Source organism: Vanellus vanellus (assembly GCF_965231255.1).
Source record: "Vanellus vanellus genome assembly, chromosome: 3".
Taxonomy (NCBI): domain Eukaryota; kingdom Metazoa; phylum Chordata; class Aves; order Charadriiformes; family Charadriidae; genus Vanellus; species Vanellus vanellus.
The window spans coordinates 49346306-49365529 of record NC_138907.1 but is presented as its reverse complement, the minus strand read 5'-3'; the positions used below and the strand labels follow the sequence as shown (position 1 = coordinate 49365529).

At 43.4% G+C, this 19224-nt stretch overlaps 1 protein-coding gene across 1 annotated transcript in view; it reads left to right on the top strand.

The window, feature by feature from the left end:
* The first annotated feature begins 273 nt into the window (after window positions 1-273).
* The window catches only part of SMOC2 (SPARC related modular calcium binding 2), a 149643-nt gene continuing 130692 nt past the window's right edge, over window positions 274-19224 (top strand). The window contains exon 1 of the mRNA XM_082481312.1: window positions 274-445. Coding sequence (XP_082337438.1) covers window positions 371-445 — 75 coding nt within the window. The 5' untranslated portion in view covers window positions 274-370. The remainder of the gene's footprint in view (window positions 446-19224) is intronic.

Below are 19224 nucleotides of genomic sequence, written 5' to 3'. Positions count from 1 at the left end.
GGAGGCAGGCGCGGCGCCCCGGGGGAGGCGGCGGGGACCGGCGGGGACCGCCGGCAGTGCCTGGGCGGCGGTAGGGCGGCGGGAGGGGAGAGGCTGGGGAGCATCTCCGAGCCGGGGCTGCCTCTCCAGGAGCGAGGGAGGGACACGGGGAGAGGGAGAAACTGCCGCCTCTCTGCTATAGTCCCGTCCCCAAATTTCAAGGGGTGTGGTGGGGGGAAAAAAAAAGAAAAGAGAGGACCTAAGCTGGGACCTCCCATCGGGAGCGACTGAAAAGGAGCCAAAGGCGGGCGTAGGAGGGGGGAGAGACATCCCAAGGAGAGTCCCCCTCCACCGCTTCCCGGAGCCGCTGCGTGCCCGCCGCCGCCTCAGGATGTGGGTGCCGCTGCTGCTGCTGCTGCCGGAGCTGCTCCCCGCCGTGCCGGCCCAGAAGCTCTCCGCCCTCACGGTAAGGCCGCCCCGCCGCTGGGGCGATGATGGGCGCCGGGCGCCCGGCGGGTCGGTCCGCCGTGGGCAGCGCACCTGAGCGGGCTGATGCGCTTCTCCCCCCCCACCGCCCCGCAGCCGGCGGCCGAAGGGCTGCCCCCCTCCCTCCCCCCCGCTGCTTTGGGGGGAGGATGGAGCCCCCAGCGGAGGTGGGGGGGCTCCGCCGCCGCTTGTGGGCAGAGCGGGGAGCGGGCGGCACCGCCGCCCCTTCGCGTTTTTTCCACGGGGGAGAACACGGCCCGTGGCGGCTAAGTGGAAGTTTACTGTGGGTCCCCGCAGAGTTTCGGGCCAACGTCGGTGTCCGTGTTAATGCTTTTATTTGCCCGAAGAGGAATAATGCTGCAGTGAGGTCTGCTTTTGGGCCGTCTTGAGTTGACCGGTTTTGCTTTATTTTTAATTATAAAGTGACGCGAAACGAGCCTCTTCGGCTATTCCAGGCTCCATGATGCTAAACATGGAACTCTGCGTAGAGATGGGTGAGCCAATTTATTAAGCTTGCTAAATAAGCCATAACCACTTCTCTAGCCAAGACCTGAGGTTTGCAGCTAATAGCTCAGTTCAGTCTTCTGGTGGAGCTTGCAGTGTTTGCAAAGCTATAATTAATGCAATCTGTAGAAATAAAAACATTTTCCTTAAATGTGTTTTTAAACAAGTGCTTGAGTAAACATAACGGGCAGCGAGTACCCCTTTCAAGCTGTTTTTAAGTGTTTTGGTGAGGGCTGTGCCCTTTGGAGTTTATTATGCTAAAGTTACAGGCAGTTGCAAAGTGAAATAGACCCTATTTTTGTCTCAGTCTTTCAGAAAATTGCTGTAAAATACTGAGAGTTGGGTTTTTTCCTTTCTTTTTCTTTTTCTTTCCTTTTGTTTTTTTCTTTTCTTTTTGAGTAGGGGGATAGGGACAACAAGAGAAACGGCGGTGAGGGACGGCTGAGCTGCTCATACCTGAAATTCTTCAGGAAAAGTTTTGCCTTCTCGTCTATTTTTTGGGGGGAAATGATTTGTAGATTAGAAGCTGCTAATTGGAAACCTTAAAGGAATGAGTTTGCTCCATGAATTTTATAGTGTGTGGCATTTGAAAGTGAGGGACAGATAAAGTCAAGTGATTCTCATCTTTTTAAGAACCTAATTTGAAGCACCCTTAGACTGTCAGGTGATATATACTATTCCAGTTAACAGGTTAACATTGCAATTTAATTCCAGGTTCACTTTCACAAACATGTAAACAGAATTTACAAGAGATTACACGTTATTTCTTCTGTACATAAAAAAGTTGTCAATATTAGCATGGAGGTAAACTGGAAATGCTACCAAAACTTAATTTGTGCAAATGTAAAACAAGAGTGATTGTGACTGTTAGATCATCTTTAAATGATACATGACTCAAATGATGCCGAAGCCTTTTCATAGATGTATATAAATCACTGCTGAATGTAGCTGTCATTCAGTGAGTGGTTGCCTGCCTCACAAAAGGGAAGAAAAATCTGGCCAAGGGCACTTGGACAGACTCTTTAAAAATTAAATGACATAGACTCATGCAGATGTATTTGACTTCACTGTTAGCTGACAGATGTCTGAAGTCCCTCAGTTCCCTCTTTCACCCATCCAGAGCGTGTATTGGTCATTTCTCTACCTCAGAGTAGTGCACATCGTTATAAACCATGACCAGAAAAGTTAATGCTGGTGGAATCCCCACCTTCTGCTACCAAAAAGGTAATGACTTTGGAGACTTTAAGCTTTTGGACTGAATTACACTTGAACATTTTGGTAAGGGTAGCTAGCCTTGTTAGTAGGGGACTGTAGGTAGTGTGCCAATGCAAGTTTTTCCACTGCCTACGCTCTTCTTGGGGAGATGGCTAGCCCATATGAATACTAGACTACAGTAGAAATCCGTCCATAAAATGGGTAATAAACAGTCAGACACCCATAGGAAGAAAACAACACACAGACACACTCATGCACACATAATTTTTACATCTTCCCACAAGACTAAACTTTGAATGAGGCAGGTTTATTTCTACTATTTGTGTACTTCCCTATTTAAACAACAAAAAAAAGCAACACTGTTACAGCAACAAATACCACAGCGCTAAATCATTCTTTACTCCTGCAGTCATTTTGCTTGTAGCTCACAGGCTGTATAACCCCTTCCCACATGTACCTTTCTCAAATATTCATGGATAGTATCTGCATAATTATAAGGAAAACCAAACCCAGGGTGTGTAGAAAGACCAAGGAAATACGTAACTTTTTTTTTCACCTGCTGTGCCAGTATGTGATGACAGAGAACTACCATTCTTTTCTACACAGCAGATGGAGATTTTCTTTTTATTTGTGGTTGGAAAAAAAGACTGACATTTTCATAAATAACCAGAGGCCAGAGGGACAGTGCATGTTTCACTGTGGACCCGAGTTTCATGAAAACTGTGGGATGATTACAGGGAGAGTATGCACTTCCCTGATGGTATCACACTGTCATGGGCATGTGCAGCTTGCCAGCTGGTGGCAATATCAGGGGCACCGTCTCCTTAACCGCCGTGGTAAATCTGCCATAAGATGAACCTTTGGCAACTATGTGATAAAAGTTCCCTCTAGCAAAAGCAACTCTGAAGCTAAGATCATTTTCCTAAAGATGACTACAGGTATCGGAGGTTCTTTCCTTGCCTGGATGTTAAATGGCTCTGGGTTCTAAGTGATGAACTGGATGATGGCCGGGCAGGGAGGGGGGTACCAGCATCTGTCTGTATGTTTTTCATCTGTCTAAACAGATTTCTGGGCAGTTTTAACTTTATGTCCTCTCTAGCTCTAGAAGCAGAGCAAGTATGACTTTCAGAGAAGACTTTCAGTATTTTACAGAGCTGTATCCCCCTATAATTAGGAATAATATTTTTGCATTTCCCTTGGGCAGAAATACCCACGCAACAACCACCCATGTATATAGTCCAGGTGCATATGTGATTTTCAGAATATCGAAAGATTTGCAATAGTCCAAAAGCAAGAAATTACCGAGTTTTCACACAAATAACACCTCCAGGAGGTTTCTGATTGCCTAACAGTCATAGGTGACTGCAGGTCTGCAGAGGCTGGTGAGCATATGGCTTCCTACAGCCTTGATAATAGCCATCAGGTCAATTTCTGGCAGGTGGATGCAGCAGACTAGTCAGCAGGTAGTTGAGATGCGTCAGGCAGTCTAGAGTCGTCCTCTGGTCCTCATGGCTACATCTAAAGCGGGCGTATGAGTGTTTTAACATGTCCCTCTCTGCCCAAACTGTGGACCCAACCCAACTCACTTGGGTCCCTGTCCCTGTCTGTGGCAGGGTAGAGGAGGAACATGAGGGGTGGGCTGATGCACGCTTGAGTCTTTACTGGGGAGTCAGGATGTGCACCAGGGTCCAAGAGATTCAATGTTCTTGTGGGTTAGGGATAGCCCAAAGCTACTTTGAATTTGTAGCAATCTTGGCCTCCTGTGGTCAAAAAATACTCTTTGCTACAGATGCTCCTCAACCCGTCTCTGGAGTAGGAACATATTGCAATAACAAAGGGAAGGGAAGCATAATATTCCAATTCTGAATTGCTGACTGAGCCACAGGGATGCGTGGAGGAGGAGAACATTATTTAGTATTATATTTATTGTTATTTTAAATAAACAAACATTGGCAACAGAACAATGGCTTTCATTCTGGGAAGGTAGGCTGAGAGCTGTCTCATAAGAAACCATGAGATCTGGAGGGACTGTAGCCAATTTGGCTGCTCCTGTTTTTTCCTCCCCTTGTGTCGAATACTAATGTAAAACATTCTTACTTTCCAGAAAATTTCTTAAGTAGCCTTGTCCTTTTACCTTGCTTGTGGAAAGGCAGGTAGTAGTCTGCAATTCTTGTAACGCATTGTTGGAACGTTTTTGTATTTTTATTCTGCTCTGTGAGATGCACGCCTTCTTTCTGGGTGTATGAAATCGATAAGAGCTGAGCCTTACTGGCATATTGTATTAGGGGAATAGTCATATCTTGAGGATATAGGTACTTCTGTTTTGAAACACAATGTTTTGAAGAAAGCTCATTTTGATCCTTGAATCGGTAAGCTTAAGATCACTGCATTTATCACCACACTTACTTTGGCATTGTTTATGCTGTGTTTTTGGAACTATCAGCTTAGCTTTTATCTCAGTTGCGGTGTTGTGTGCATGTCCTTGTACAAACAATAGGACACAAGTGTTTCTTATTTTAAAATCTTGATGACTTATAACACACCACAAACTATTTAACTTTATTCTTTCAAAGCCTTGCTGAACCATGTGTCCTTCTCAATACAATATTGATCTTAGATCTTACAAAGGAAGAAAGTTTGCTTGAAATCGCTTCTTGAAATGAACACCTCTGCCTGTTAAAAGTTCCTTTCATCAGAGGCTGAGTGTTTCAGGGAACAATCGTTTTCTTTTTCTCCCTTGGCACATGCTTTGTGAGTATTCAATAGCATTTAATGTGCTGGATAGCTTCCACAACACTCACCAATATAAGATGGACCACTAAGGTAGTTCAGTAAAAGGAAGCTAAACGCAATCAAAGCTTTCCAAGTTAAGGACCCATTTGGATGGCGCCTGTAAACCCAAACATTTGGAAAAGTTACTCTAATTGTGACTCAAAACCCAAGACCATAAATAAAACTGTAAGTGGCTCCAGATTCTAACAGCATTGTTACTGCAAATGGGCATTGGTACAACCAAGGGTACATCAGCTCTGAAAATAAAACACTTTCAACAATGCTTCCTTGCAATAAACTCTCGAGACACTTCTCACTGAAGAAACAAAACCAAAACCTGTGAGGGCTATTACTGAAAGAGTCAGCAAAGCTTTTGATCAGGGGTAAGAAGTAATTTTTCTGCATGCAGCCAACATAAACTCTACCTTATACTGCGAAAGACACAATGGAGATGGCAGGTTGACTGCACACCCATAAGATTTTAAAACTAGAAGCGAAGAGTAGAGGTGAATGTGGGCGGGGAGGGAAGAGCAGGATAGGGGAAACAAAAAGAAGTAGATCATGCAGATTTCAGCCAGTTGTGATGCTTTCGGCCGTCCCCTATTGCCCGCTGAATACCTCGAAGAACCGCCATGTGTATTCCTTGACAGCTAGCAAACTTCGGGGCTCGGTTCATTTTGAGAAGCCTCCAAAGGTTTAGCTGCTATCCAAAACCTATCTGAACCACGTTGGTCAGGAAATCGGGCTACGAATCTTTTCAAGATCTGGCTCGCGCAGGACTTTGTTAGTGTTTCCATTTCTTCAGCCAGACCAGCCTCACCACAGGCGCAGCCATTTTCATGGTATTTTGGTACTTCCATTTCCTGTCAGGCCTGAGACCAGGAAGTGCACAGGCGCCTGAAAATTAAAAACTGAGTAAGAAAGAGTTGGGATCAAAGACCTATTTTTGAACGGCAAATGAAGGTCTGAATTTGGTTCAGGAGTGGCATTTTTTATCTGAACAGATTCACGTGTTCTTGGGGAAACTGGAGAGTGAATGGAGGTTACATTTTGCAAAGGACTCAGGGATTTCCAAATATTTTGTGTTTTCCTTAGGATCAAAACCCAAATGCTTCTTAATTTTCTGGTTGATTCAATATTGTGTTTTGAGGTAGATTTTTAAGAAGTTGAGATGAAAGATTCACAATGAGGGTCATTTCACAGTGAAAAGTTGGAGTGCTTACTTCAGAAATAATATAGTCAAAATAGTTTTTGACTGCGTGAATACTGCCCTCCCCTCCTCTACCCCTCTACTGCCTTCTACAACAGAAGTCTGGTGATGGCAATCATTTTAGTCTCAATGGCCCCGCATATTCTCATGGGATATGCTTCTGTTGACATTTCTCTATCCAATTCTGGTTATTAAATGATAATCACTGCCTTCGTATTTATCTACAGTGATGGATAAAACACTTTCCAGTGCAATACTGGCTGGGAACCTGAAAAGAGGAAATGCTTCAGGAAAAAACTTAGAGTTTACAATATGCTGATGTTACAAAGGAGGGATAACTTCAGATTTAGCAAGAAATTGGCCATAAGCAAAGAACTGAGCAGAGAAGAGCAGGGACAGCATAAATAACTGTGTTTTTTCCTGCACTTTTTCAGTCTTTGCCTAGTTGCCCCATCTACGCAGTGAATTGGTCTGCATTACAGCCATTGGGGCAGTGCAGTGGTGTGCATGGGATACATGGATGCAAACTTTGGTTATGGGAAGGTGAAAGCTACCCAAAAGCGTATGGACTGGTATTTAGATTGGTCTTCAAAGAAGCAATATTAATGTAGTGTCACACCTTACCACAGAACCCATGAAGTAAGTTTGGTGGAGTCAGTCCCCCAAATTGAATTTTCAGCCAGTCCTTGCAGAAGAAATGGCCTTGATGAGTTAGTAACTGCCCTTCAGTGAATTTTTTCCCCCCTTTCTAATTTATTAGCTTTTAAAAATGACCACTAAGTATTTCATCAGCTGCTGCAAATCCAGGCTAATAGAGAATACATCCTAGAATTCTTGTCAGGACGGAAAGAGAAAACATTTCCTGAAGGCGATCCTTTCCAGCTCTCTCCCTGGCTTGCTCAGTGTGCCACTAGAAAACTCGCTCAAGAATGTTTACCTCATACCTATCCAAAAGCTAGCTTTTTTTCTTCATTTACTTTAGCCTGCTTGTTCTGTCATCTTCTGAGTCACTGAGGAAAGATCATTTTTTTCTTTTGTGTTACCTTAAATTTGTTCTGAGGATGTAATAGTATACTTTCCTGTCTTTTAGGTGTTCATTTTTAAACTGTATACAAATTAGCTGTCATACATATGCTATAAATCTTTGGGGCTCTCTCCTAGAGCACCTAAAGAGTAGTTACATGAAAACGAAGAAAACTTCCATTGCTCTGGAATGCTCTTTCTTTATTTATGCCGTGGCTGCCTGCTGTATTTTACAGATCTTTAGGATACAATTGGCTTCCATAAAGTGCTCACAGTCTTTTGTTCCGGCTAGATATATCCTACATTTACCAATATTCTTTGCTCAGTATTAAAGCAAGATACCGTCAGTGAATAAGCAGTGTAAATGCTCAGGAGAGGTCTGTACGTTTTTTCAGATTAAATTAATGTCAGATAAAGAATCATTTTAATGGACTAGGATTAGGATGGACTCACTGTGATCCATGTAGCAAGCTGCAGAGAAAACCTGCAGATTGCGGGCATGCGTGGATGTCAGGGAGGGAAAGCAATGACTCAGTTTTATTATCTTTCTCTTGCTCTTATCTGGAGTAAAGCGGAGGAGTGGTGGAGTTTAGTCTGAGTAAAAGTCTGACATTGAGTCTCGTTACTACTTTGAAGGAGGGGGAGAAGGGAGAGTGACATTTTGGTGGATGCATGAACCATTTAATCATATTTTAACCAAAACATGACTATGTGAACAGAAGTGCTGTTATACCAGACCACGTGTCCTAAAGTACCACACAGCATGAAGTGTGTGATCTGCCTGGGATCTAGACCATGCGATGTAGAGAACTGATTCCCAAACCTTTTTCTTTGCTGGGTGCTGCTCTTCACAGTGGAATCTTTCTGCTAATGGTAGAGCTTAGGGTCTGCAACCCCTTTTTGGAGAATGCAAGATGGAAATATGGCATTGGCAGCATATCAGAAAGGCTAAAATAATTATTAAAATGGGAGATATTAAAATGGGAGAATCTTTTCTCTGAGAGGCTGATATGTGTGTGCCGTGCTGGCTGCAGTGCACTTGCGTTCATCCTGATTTACTATAGGTATGCAGACACACTGGATTCCTATCTGGGACCACAAGGTGAACCTAATGGTCTTAAAAGGAGAATTACCATCAGAGGCAAGTATCGTAAGGACATGTTGAACACGGCTTCCAAACTGGCTCTGGTTCAGTTGCCCCAGTTAACGTATTTGTCTTCATGTCCATCTGCATGGGTGAAGAATTATTTAATGCGTTTAATCACAGTGTTTTAATCAGTTCTCATTCACTTTAGCATCCACATTGACGTCACTTAGTGCAGCCAAAGGGGTGCCAGTGAAGCTGATGCAGGATCTGCAAGGTTACATTTGTCAAGTGCTGTGGTCCCTGTGAGCTGCCTTTTCATGCCAATAGTGCCATATAGCGCTGCTCAAGGCCAGAGCACAGCCATCATCTGGGCTAGTGTGCCTGTTGTTAGAGTGAAAAATCAATGGAGCAAATGTCACTTTTTAAAGTAAAATTTTCTAGCAAGTGAAATCAAAGAAATGAAACCGCGTCCCAAGCGTGCTACACTGTAGCAGAGGGTAGCACAAATTCTAAAGGCACCTTTGTCCCCACAAGAGGGTACAGAATTGAAAAAGACTGGCAACAAACAATGTAAAGAAGCCTCTGACTTGACCGTATGTTTATTTGTTTGGTAAATTGCCTCTGCTCTGTAGGATGGCTTACTTTTAGGAGGCAACCGTCAAAGACTTCAGAGATGTAAGACAAAAAGCAGAGAGGGGTTCCAGACAGATCTTTCTCTGTTTCTGTCCATTCCGTTGCAAATGCAGCCCGGTGGCATCAACTTAGGCAGCGTCCTCAGGGGCAGAGAGGTCCCCTGTCTTCTTCTGTGACACTGTAGGGATCCACCACGGGAGGGAGCGCAAGAGCAGCGCGGTCTGCCCTGTCCCCTCGGGGGAGGGCTGAAAGTAGGGGAATCCCTTCTTTCTTTGCCCGGGAGTCTGGAGGGGAGGAGGCAGTAAACTGGGGACCTTCATGTTTCAGCGCTTGCCACTCAGTTGCCCATCAGATAGGCCCTCAGGTGGGAAAAATCTCAAACTGGAAAAAAATGTATCAACAGAAACTACTGAAAGGTAGTTCTGTGAAAAGAAGTGTCTTTAATGACATGGCTTGCCTTGACATTAATTAATCATTAGCACTGGTGAGAGGTCAGAGCAGGCTGGTGTGGATAAGAGGGGAAATATGGGCTAACATATGAGCTGCTCTTGACGGTGGGACACCGGGAGGGGTTCAGCCTGCAGAAAGCAGACGGCCTGTATGTTTCATTGCGTGTATCCGTACTGTTTCTTTTTGCAGCATTTATTACAGGAATTCTGGTGAGCAAGACAAAACAAAGTGGACAACTTATTTTCCACACTGTATTTAATGGGATTATGTTTCAGACTGCACCCTCCTGGGAAGGCAGTTTTCGAGCATGTCAAATTTTTGATGGATTTCAGCCTAAGTGGATTTAGTTGCAAATCTGAACTTTGTACAGGAGGTTTTATCTTTCCATCTTGTTTCCTCCTTGAAAGGTTCCATAAATTACATTTCTGAGAGAAAGGCAAAGATTTTTTGAAAGAAGTGTTCATTTGGTAAATTGCTCTTCTGTTTAAGTTTCCACTTTCCAGGTGCTGAATGACTCCCAGAGCAAAAATTCTGTCATTGCTTGGTGATGGACTTCCATTAGTTTGCAATAAAATTACAAGGCAATATTCATGCACTGATAATTGAATTCTTTCTGAAGGAAAAATGCCAAAAAGCAGAGCTCAAATGTCTATTTGTCTGCACCTAGTGCAGTAATGTCTCCAGTGCAAAATGGGTATCCAGTGCTGCTCTTCTGAAATGTCAGTGTTTTACCTTCAGTAGACACAAGGCCAGGAGAGATGCAAGAGCGAGTCGGAGTGTTTCCTACTAGATGGCAAAGCCAGATCTGTCACCAAGATGAAATGGCTTGAATATTGCTGATAGAAATTGCTTTATGCATCCGGGTGGCTGGTGACAAACCCACAGAAGCACAGCAGACACAGCACTGCTGATTCGATAGAGTAACCGGTGAGATAATCACAAATTCACAATACGTGTAGTGTTGAGGTAAAACCAAAGAAAAGAGCTAGCAGAAAACCTGCTGGTAGGAGCGAGCCCAGAGGAGCTTGAAGCTGACATCCTTTGTGACTCATGGTTTTGACTGGGCTGTCTCTGGCCTCCGCAGATTTTGCTCCAACCATTTCCTTCCCCATACAGTTGATCTTCTTTCCTTAGTACATCTTCTTCCCCGGTGTTTACATGCCTTGCTGATTTATAGGCTGTAGGCTCTTTGGGTTTGTGCGGTGTTTTGGGCAAACGAGCCTCATTCTTGGTTGGCTCCCTTCGTCTACTGTTGTTACCAAGTTCAATAATAAGAGTAAATCTTGAATGACACCTGCTTACAGATGAGGCTGAACTCAAGTAATGGAGGGCATACAAATAGTGGAGTTAATTAGGCAGTTGTGGCCACAGTCTGGTTCTTTACATCTTCTGCATAATCCAAGCTGGCTACTCCGTATAGGCTTTCCTGCTTTGGGTGCTTGTGTTTTTTTTTTTTTTTTTTCCACCCTAGTCTACCTTTTGTAAAGAATCGGAGTGATCAATTCAGCAGTACAGGAAGAGCTGAGGAAAAGGGTCTATTCCCCGGTCTCGTCATGCTGCCGGCCAAAGGGGATCTGCATAGTGCAGAGGGCCAAGTGTCATCTGCTTGGTATTTCCTGACTTTTGAGAGCTTAGTGTTTCAACCTTATCATTGCCCTAAAGCTGGGGTTCTCAGGCTGTGGTATGTGTTTCCTTTCATGGTGCAAAACTCTTTCTCCCCTAAAGGAAAGAAAAAACCCTGAACCAGTGCAGCCTGGCCTTTCCTGCAAAGAATAAAGGGAATGTTTGGATGTGTCTTCTGATTTTGGCGTGTAGCTTAGCAAGGAGCTGGGAGCTTCTCTGATCACTGCCCTTCCCTAGCTTTTCTTGAGGGAGAAAACAAGATGGGTCTGGATGCAAGATAATTCCATCCTGTGGATGCAGACCGAAGAGCTGAGAGTTGTTCTTGCTGCTACATTCACCACCTCTTGAATGTACTCTTTTTCTATAGCAGCAGCAGCACCAAGAACCCTCTGGGAAACCTGGCCCAAAGGTTCTCTTGACAGCCTCAAAGAGGTGTCAGGCATTATCAAGGAACACATATCTTCTTCCTATAGGCTACCCAGGGCTTCAAAATGCTATCCATCAGCTGCAATAAATTCCCTAGATTGCCATCTCCTATCTTAAGACTACCCATGTCAGTCTTATATGTGTATGCAGGGGTGGACTATATACATTCCCGTGGAATGCTTTTCTTCCTTCTGTTTTCCTACAATGATTGGAAAACCCCCATAAAAGCCTAAAGTTCCCTTGGGGTTAATCAGAATTTCAGATTTTTTTTTTCTGAAGTTTATGCAATGTGATCTGACCACTTTGATTTGAATTTTTTTTTGTTTGTTTATGTGTTTTGGTCTAAGAAAGGGGATGATGCATAGGCGTTTAGTGTTAGCTTTCATTTAGCAAGATTTCTAAGTCGTTAGTTTTGGACTGTGGTGAAGATGCTGCAGGGCAGCTGTGTTTGGTAATTGATAAATTTGTCTTCTATAAAGACTGAAAAGAACACCATCTCCCTTCAAATCTCAGATCAGGTCCACTTCAGGAACTGCCTCAAGCAATAGTTGGTTTTATTTTAGTAGCTTTCTTGACTGTCATACTAAATGATGAGAGAACAGAGAGAGCTTTTACTGCTTGAATTGCTTATTGTGACGGGAGCAATCAAAAAGTTGCACAGTTTCTCTCCTTGATACGAAAATAAATTATTTCTTTAAAACTGCTATCCCGAGTCTTCTCCACACACCTGGGGGTGAGGAAACTCCAAAGTGAGATTCATTTTACAGCCATGTCAGGAAATCATACTCACTTAATACAAGAAAGAGGCAACCAGAAGCGTTCAATGAAATTAGGTGGTTACAAATAGGACTAATCACATGTAAGAACTCACTATTTTCACCTGACAGCAATTAAACCAGTGTCAGAGATGCAATGAAATACCCTCAAGGGATCTTCGTATAAATGAGTTAAACATAAGAAAGCGTGCATGATGGATGGAAAAGCTTGAGAGAAATGACAAGTCTATCAAAGCTGAAGGGGGTCACAGTTCATATTCTACAGCTATTTTGTGGTATGCAGGATGTCTCTCAGGAAGAGCCCCGCAGCTATCTGCTGTCAGCAACAGCAAAGCAGGTGTGCGTGTGTGTCTGAGAGAGGCAGGCATAGATGCTTTCTATTTCCCATACCTCGTGTTTCTTGTCTGAGTAGAGGCCAACGTCTTTTAAACCTTTGCAATTATTTTTTATTGTTTCTGGTTTTGCTAGAACACTACTGTTTAGTGGAGTGACATTCAGAAGTTGTTAACAAAGTGTAATTGCAGCTGATTACTTAATTTTGTATCGGTTCTTTGTGACTGTAAAAAGGCCTGAGGGCTGCATGTGTCCCGTCCACACATTCCGTGTCCTGCATTGTTTATAAAGTGGTGGAATGTGTGCCAGGTGTCTTCAAGGCAGTTCAAATAGTGGAGAAGCGTGGGTGGGGGGAATTGAGATGGTTCGCCCCCCCCAGTACACCATTTTGAGAGACCAGAAATGATTCTGTCTCACTGTGCTGCAGTCCTTCCTGATAAAGAGGTGGTTCACAATCACAGTTTCTGTCCTGGCCCTCCTGAATATCGGTTTGCTTTTGTACACCCTCATGTGACTTGGAGAGAAGTGCCTGAGACAGACACACAACAGATGTAAGTTTCGAGCTCTCCAATCAAGTCATGTATGTCATGGGTAGAGGAGCTGCAGGTGCAGCCGTACATGGGTGCCAGAGGGTTTATATGATGGCAATTCAAATATTCCACACTCTTTACACTGCATGTGTCCAACCTTCTCCACTACATCCTCCTGAGTCCAGTGGGAGTTTGAGCAAGGCAAAGTTGGACATGTGTCTGTCCTCTTGACTCTGGAACAGAGGAAGCTTTTATTTGCTTTCTTGAAAGGAATGAAGGAGAATAAACTTGACTATGGGTCTGACCCTGTAAAGGCAGAAGAATGTGGAGGAGCTTGGAGATTACTGCAATATCTGAAACCGATACTGTCAATGAGCATGTTTGGATGTGAAGCCTCAGAGATGTGATAAAATCTCTGTGAGTCTGTACGTGTCTGCCCTTCGAATAAAACAGAAATGTGTTGTCAGCTTTTTGTGTGTATAGGTAGAAGGTGATCAACAGAAGGACACCGCTGGGCATACACTGTAGAGAGGCATGGCACAAAATCACCTCTCTGCTGTCTATTGCTACCGAGTGGTATTTACTTTCTTGAATCAATCTTGTCATCATATTCGTGCTTCTTACATATTGTTGTCAAATGCATGTGACTATAGAACTTCAAGTTCCACTGAAACAGGAGGCAAACACTAATTTATGAAATAAAACTTGTTAAAATTCTGTCTAACTTTCACTTTACAGGACAAATATAGGGGTTGATAAGTTGGAGCTAAATCACACATCCACAAAGACCATTATTACAAGACTGTTAGTCCGTTTTTGGGGGGTGAAAATGACAGTTTTGATCTTGGCAGTAAGGGGAGAATCTCATCTGAGATACAGCCATTCTTAGATGACATGGTGTATGTAGGCTTCAAAAACTGTTCTGGAAGCGAAAGATTGGCTGAAAGATACCTGAAAGTGGTGGAGGCACTAGTTCAGGTGAAATAGAAGTGAGCCGAACCTGAAAGAGGCAGTAATCGAGGTCAACAGAATGGGAAGCTCTACTCATACCAGAAGTGTGTGGAAAAAAATTATCTCGTGTCTTAGCGTTTTTTCCCCTTCCCTTCCCTTCCCTTCCCTTCCCTTCCCTTCCCTTCCCTTCCCTTCCCTTCCCTTCCCTTCCCTTCCCTTCCCTTCCCTTCCCTTCCCTTCCCTTCCCTTCCCTTCCCTTCCCTTCCCTTCCCTTCCCTTCCCTTCCCTTCCCTTCCCTTCCCTTCCCTTCCCTTCCCTTCCCTTCCCTTCCCTTCCCTTCCCTTCCCTTCCCTTCCCTTCCCTTCCCTTCCCTTCCCTTCCCTTCCCTTCCCTTCCCTTCCCTTCCCTTCCCTTCCCTTCCCTTCCCTTCCCTTCCCTTCCCTTCCCTTCCCTTCCCTTCCCTTCCCTTCCCTTCCCTTCCCTTCCCTTCCCTTCCCTTCCCTTCCCTTCCCAAGATGAGCTATAAATAAAATGGGCTATAAATAAAATGTACTTATTTTTATAAATCATATTCTTTTCTTACAAGCAAGCTGTAACACAATCTCTTCAGGTCTCATATCAGAGTCACACTGATTATCTGCATATACAATTCTGTTAAATTAGAGCTAAGGCCATCTATGTGTATTGTTCATCAACGCAATCATTAAGAAAAGGGCATGGAACTGGGAGTGCTAAGGTACCTGTTATTCATTCTGACTGCATAATATAGGCAAGCGCACTCAGGGTGCATCGCTTTCACGAAGCACTTTGTTTTCCAAGCTCACACCTCTCCATCAGTCCTGCGGCCCCACCACGGCCTGGAATCCTGCCCCAGACGGAATAGGATACGTAAGGTGAGGCTCCTCTCCAGGAAGGTGTTTACCTGCTGCTACCTTAGCTGAGAATCTGCCTTGTTGTCCAGAAGTGTTCGCGCATTGTGTTAAAACTCCTTCTGCAGATTGTGCATGAAAGTATGCAGTGTGGGAGTTTGTCTCGTCAACAGCCTTACTAACAGCGTCTTACTAACTGTATGAGGCATGAAACTAGTTAATGCCGTTATTTCAGTTAATGTGGCCAGTACTCCCTCATGTCCATTAACTTGAAGCTGGGAACGGTGCTATGAAATGAAGGGTTGGTCTTTCAGCGTATGGGTCACTTGCATTGTGGTTGCAGCACCTTGATCAGGGTTTTAAGCTTTGTCTAGCCCGGAGATCTCTGCTGCTCACTGTTTTGCTTTCTCAAACAGCTGTTGACTGTATGCCCTCTCTCAGACAGACTTTTTTCTTCATCGCGCTTTTCATGTCAAAGGTGAACACCATTGCGCTATTGCTATCTCATTTTCCACATCGCATTAGGGTCTGTGCCATGGGACTCCATTTTACTGTTAACGGTGTTGTTCAAATACACCGTAACTTCAATCGAACACTTGGCAGATTTAGTGAATCCAAATGTTATCCTTCTTCTGCTCATCACCTAATAAAATACATATCCAGTACTTTGTTACCCTAGACATAGTTTATCAGCGGCACTCAGCTTCATTATGGACCCTTCGGTTACGCTGCTGGAGCGTGGCGGATCTGTCCGGGGGAGAAGTACAGTTCCACTGTATGTAGTAGGTCATTTGGGAATTTGTCTGGGGACCCCTTCCTCCTAGAAAGTGTATATTAGGGCTTGAGAGCTAGTCCTGAAGCTTTGGTAACGGCCAAATTGATGACCGTGTGCCTACAACGCCTCTCAGAACCAGAGGAGACAGATTTGGTTCAAAACAATTGGGCAAATATTTCTGCTTTATTCCTACATGACTGGTAAATCACTGCTGCCTTTCTGATCGATGGCTGAGTCTAAGAACAAGCTCACATGCGAGTTACAGTTGCCCAGTTGTTCCTGTTTATTTACCACCATCTCTGTAAAGCCTGGTTCTTTAGGAGCCTGTGGAAACTGGGTTGGTGAAAAGGACGGTTCCCTCACCTACTAAAAGGGAATTTGTGAAAGGCCAAAAAAGATATCAGCTGTAACATGGGCTGAAAAATCAGGGCAAGAAGAGTCACGTATGTCCAGTGATAGGTGCATATATATTTGAAGGATCAAAAAAGAAAAGCACAAGGGAAGAATGTTTTAATCAATATCATATACAAGATAGCCATCTAGCTCCAGGCAGTCTAGGGAAAATGCTCCCCTCTTGCCTGAGTCATGTACACGCATGTACTGACTCCTTGGTTTGTATTTTTGTTTTTAACTGATTTCCTTCTTTTGTGGATAGATGGAGTTTCATTATCTGAGATTTAAAAATAATTGTTATCAATAACAAAACAAGTGAAACTTCTGCTAGCCAATCTGATTAGCTGAATGGCTAAATGTTTTCTTTCATGATAAGAATTATGTAAGCAAAGCTACAAGTGATTAAAAACGGTATTAGCATAAAGAGGGAAGGAATGGAGAAATTTGGGCAATTTTTTATTTATTTTTTTTTTAAAGGCAATTTGCCTATGAAATGTTGCATTTTTAAAGAGAACATTTCCTAATAAACAGCGCTTCTCTTTGAAAGTTTTCGATAAACTTTGTGGATTTTATTGAAATCCTGGGTTTATAGTGCTGATGTTCTGAAAGAGATGGAGAAGAAGTCATTATATTGTACTCTAGAAATGTGTAGTAATGCAAAGGAGTTTTGTTTCCTAAAAGAGCTGACAGAATATGAAAGGGCAGGAAATCTGGCAATTTTTAAGTAGAAGGGGTGTTTAATTGGAAGGAACTTGAAGCAGCTGTAGCATTTAATGCAAAGTATAACATGGATGCCACTACAGGTTAGTATAGTTATAGGGATAGTTTTGTGGTATATCAGTAATCATATCTAAACGGGAGCTAATACAGTTTTAAAAGTTTCATGAACTGAGTCCACTTCTGTGAACCTTTTCTAACCTGAGGGGTATTCTGCAAGATTTGCAGACTCTTCGACTTCTCTGATTAAACTCCTTGTTAGCAATGACACCATATTTCTCAGCATTGAAGACAGTGTAGCAGTACTCAGTGTTGCCTTTTTTTTGGGAAATTACCTTTTGACAGTTCCTTTACCATTTTTGATATGAGAATATATGTTTCTGATTTGGCATATATCAAAGATGTGGCTCACTGAAAAAAACAGTATATCATGCCCTCTCTTCATAAATCCATAGCTTCAATACAGAGTGGCAAAAACATGCAAGGATTTTGCAGATTTTACAGAGTATTTTTCAGCCTTGAAATAACCTATAAAACCAGACTCTATTCATGAAACATTTGAAGGCATAATAAATACTGTTTAATTGTTGTGTCAATACAGGAAAATCTCTCAGGTGCATCTGAAGTATGGGCAAAACTGACATTTGAATTTTGAATCATTATTTAGCATGACAAGAGACTGAGATAAGACATGTCAAGTCGTTGATTGTTACTTTTGTTAACTTTGTTTCTGACCAGGCATATTAAAATATTCACAGACAGCTTCAGATTTACCCCTCCAGAAATAGGAAAAAAAAATAATATCCTTATATAACTATCATCAAAGACAAACTCTTATAAAATAAAAGTGTTTATTTTATTCTCACAGGTGGGGTTTTTTTCTGTGTCACACTCACAATCTTCTATGCATGGCAGATAAGATCATCTGTAGAAGTTTAAAGATGTGATTTGGGAGATGTCTCCAAAGATCCGTTCTTCGAACATGCCTTTGAAAAATCCCGAGCTATTTCTTTTATGTATTTTTAAAGATATCTTTGGTGTTACATAGAAAATTATTTTTCGGGTTGCTTGTTTCAAGTGGTAAGCACAGTTCCTTTACGTTTATATCACTCGCATGATCTTAGCGTCACAGTGCCCTTACCCATATCAAAATCTTTACTGTCAAAATAGTCCAATCTTACAACTGTCTTCTCTAATTACCCAATGTCAAAACATCCCCATAATCCAGTCTAAATACATTTGAATCCAACAAATTAGCACATGTAAGGCTTTTTTCACATATTATTCAATTAAAAATGAATTCCCCTTCCTCAGTCCAAAGCAAATCGTTACACATCCCTCCCGGGGGACCAATTCCTTTCTACTTGAGCCACTACAACTGCCAAAAACCTCTTAATACGGCACAAAAATGTAACGCAAAAGGCAAGCAGTCTACATTAGTGTGTCTGACGCTGTCAGGGCTGGGGAGTGGAAGCGGTGGGGGCTCCCCACGGACAGCTAGAGCCCGTCCCACCCCCAGCCAGGAGCAGGGCAGCCATGGAGGGGCCTGGGGCAGCCCCAACCCCGGGCATCGGGCACCTCCCTGGGGATGGGCTGGTGTCAAGGTGGGAAGTCCCCCGTAGCTTGGGGTCTGGGTCTGGATGAGCAGAGCCCATGGTGAAGCTGCAGTGTGGTGGGAGCAGTGGATCAGGCAGAAGCCAAGCAGGAAGGGTTTGGCTGAAAAGCAGCTCCCACAGGCAGGGGCCAGATCCGTCTGGGTTGTCCCCCTGGACCGCTGCCCAGGAGCCTGCCCCCAGGGACACCAGGAGAAGGGGGCTGCTGCAGCTGTGCTGTCTCTTTGTTGACCCTGAGCCCAGGTAGCCAAACCTTTATGAGGGGCACGCTCTCCGGACCCATACACGGAGATCCAACATCATATTTAAGTGCTGCAGTCCAGAAGGCACCCTAAAAAATAGCACCCTACAATAAATCTGCAAAGTAATTCTTCCAGTGAAAAATCCTAGCAACCAGTTTTTCAATCTGGAAAAGGTGACAGAAACCAACTTAAGACAAGCAAGAGGCCAAGCTGTTGTTTCCAGTTTTACAGGACGGTAACTGTGTCTTACGCTCTAAGAACCCCAGTAAACCACCTCTGCATACTAGTTCGCATTGTGTAGCATTGTACTTTGTATAATACAGATTTTATAGCTTAAATTGCTATGAAATACACAGGGAATAGAGAAAATAAACCTCCGATCGAATCACATATGTTATGCTGAAGTTCCTTTGTTATTCATGAGTGAAGACTTTTCCCTCGGAGAAGGAGAATCACAAACCAGAAGATAAGCACGATACCAAACCTAAGGGTCCCATCATCCTTTAAGTCATGAAAACAGACTGAAGGGAGAACCAGGGGAAATGAGTCCCCATGATGTACGAAACTGTAGAAAAATGCAACCAGCTGCATAGAGGACTGTTTCAGACAGACTGCGG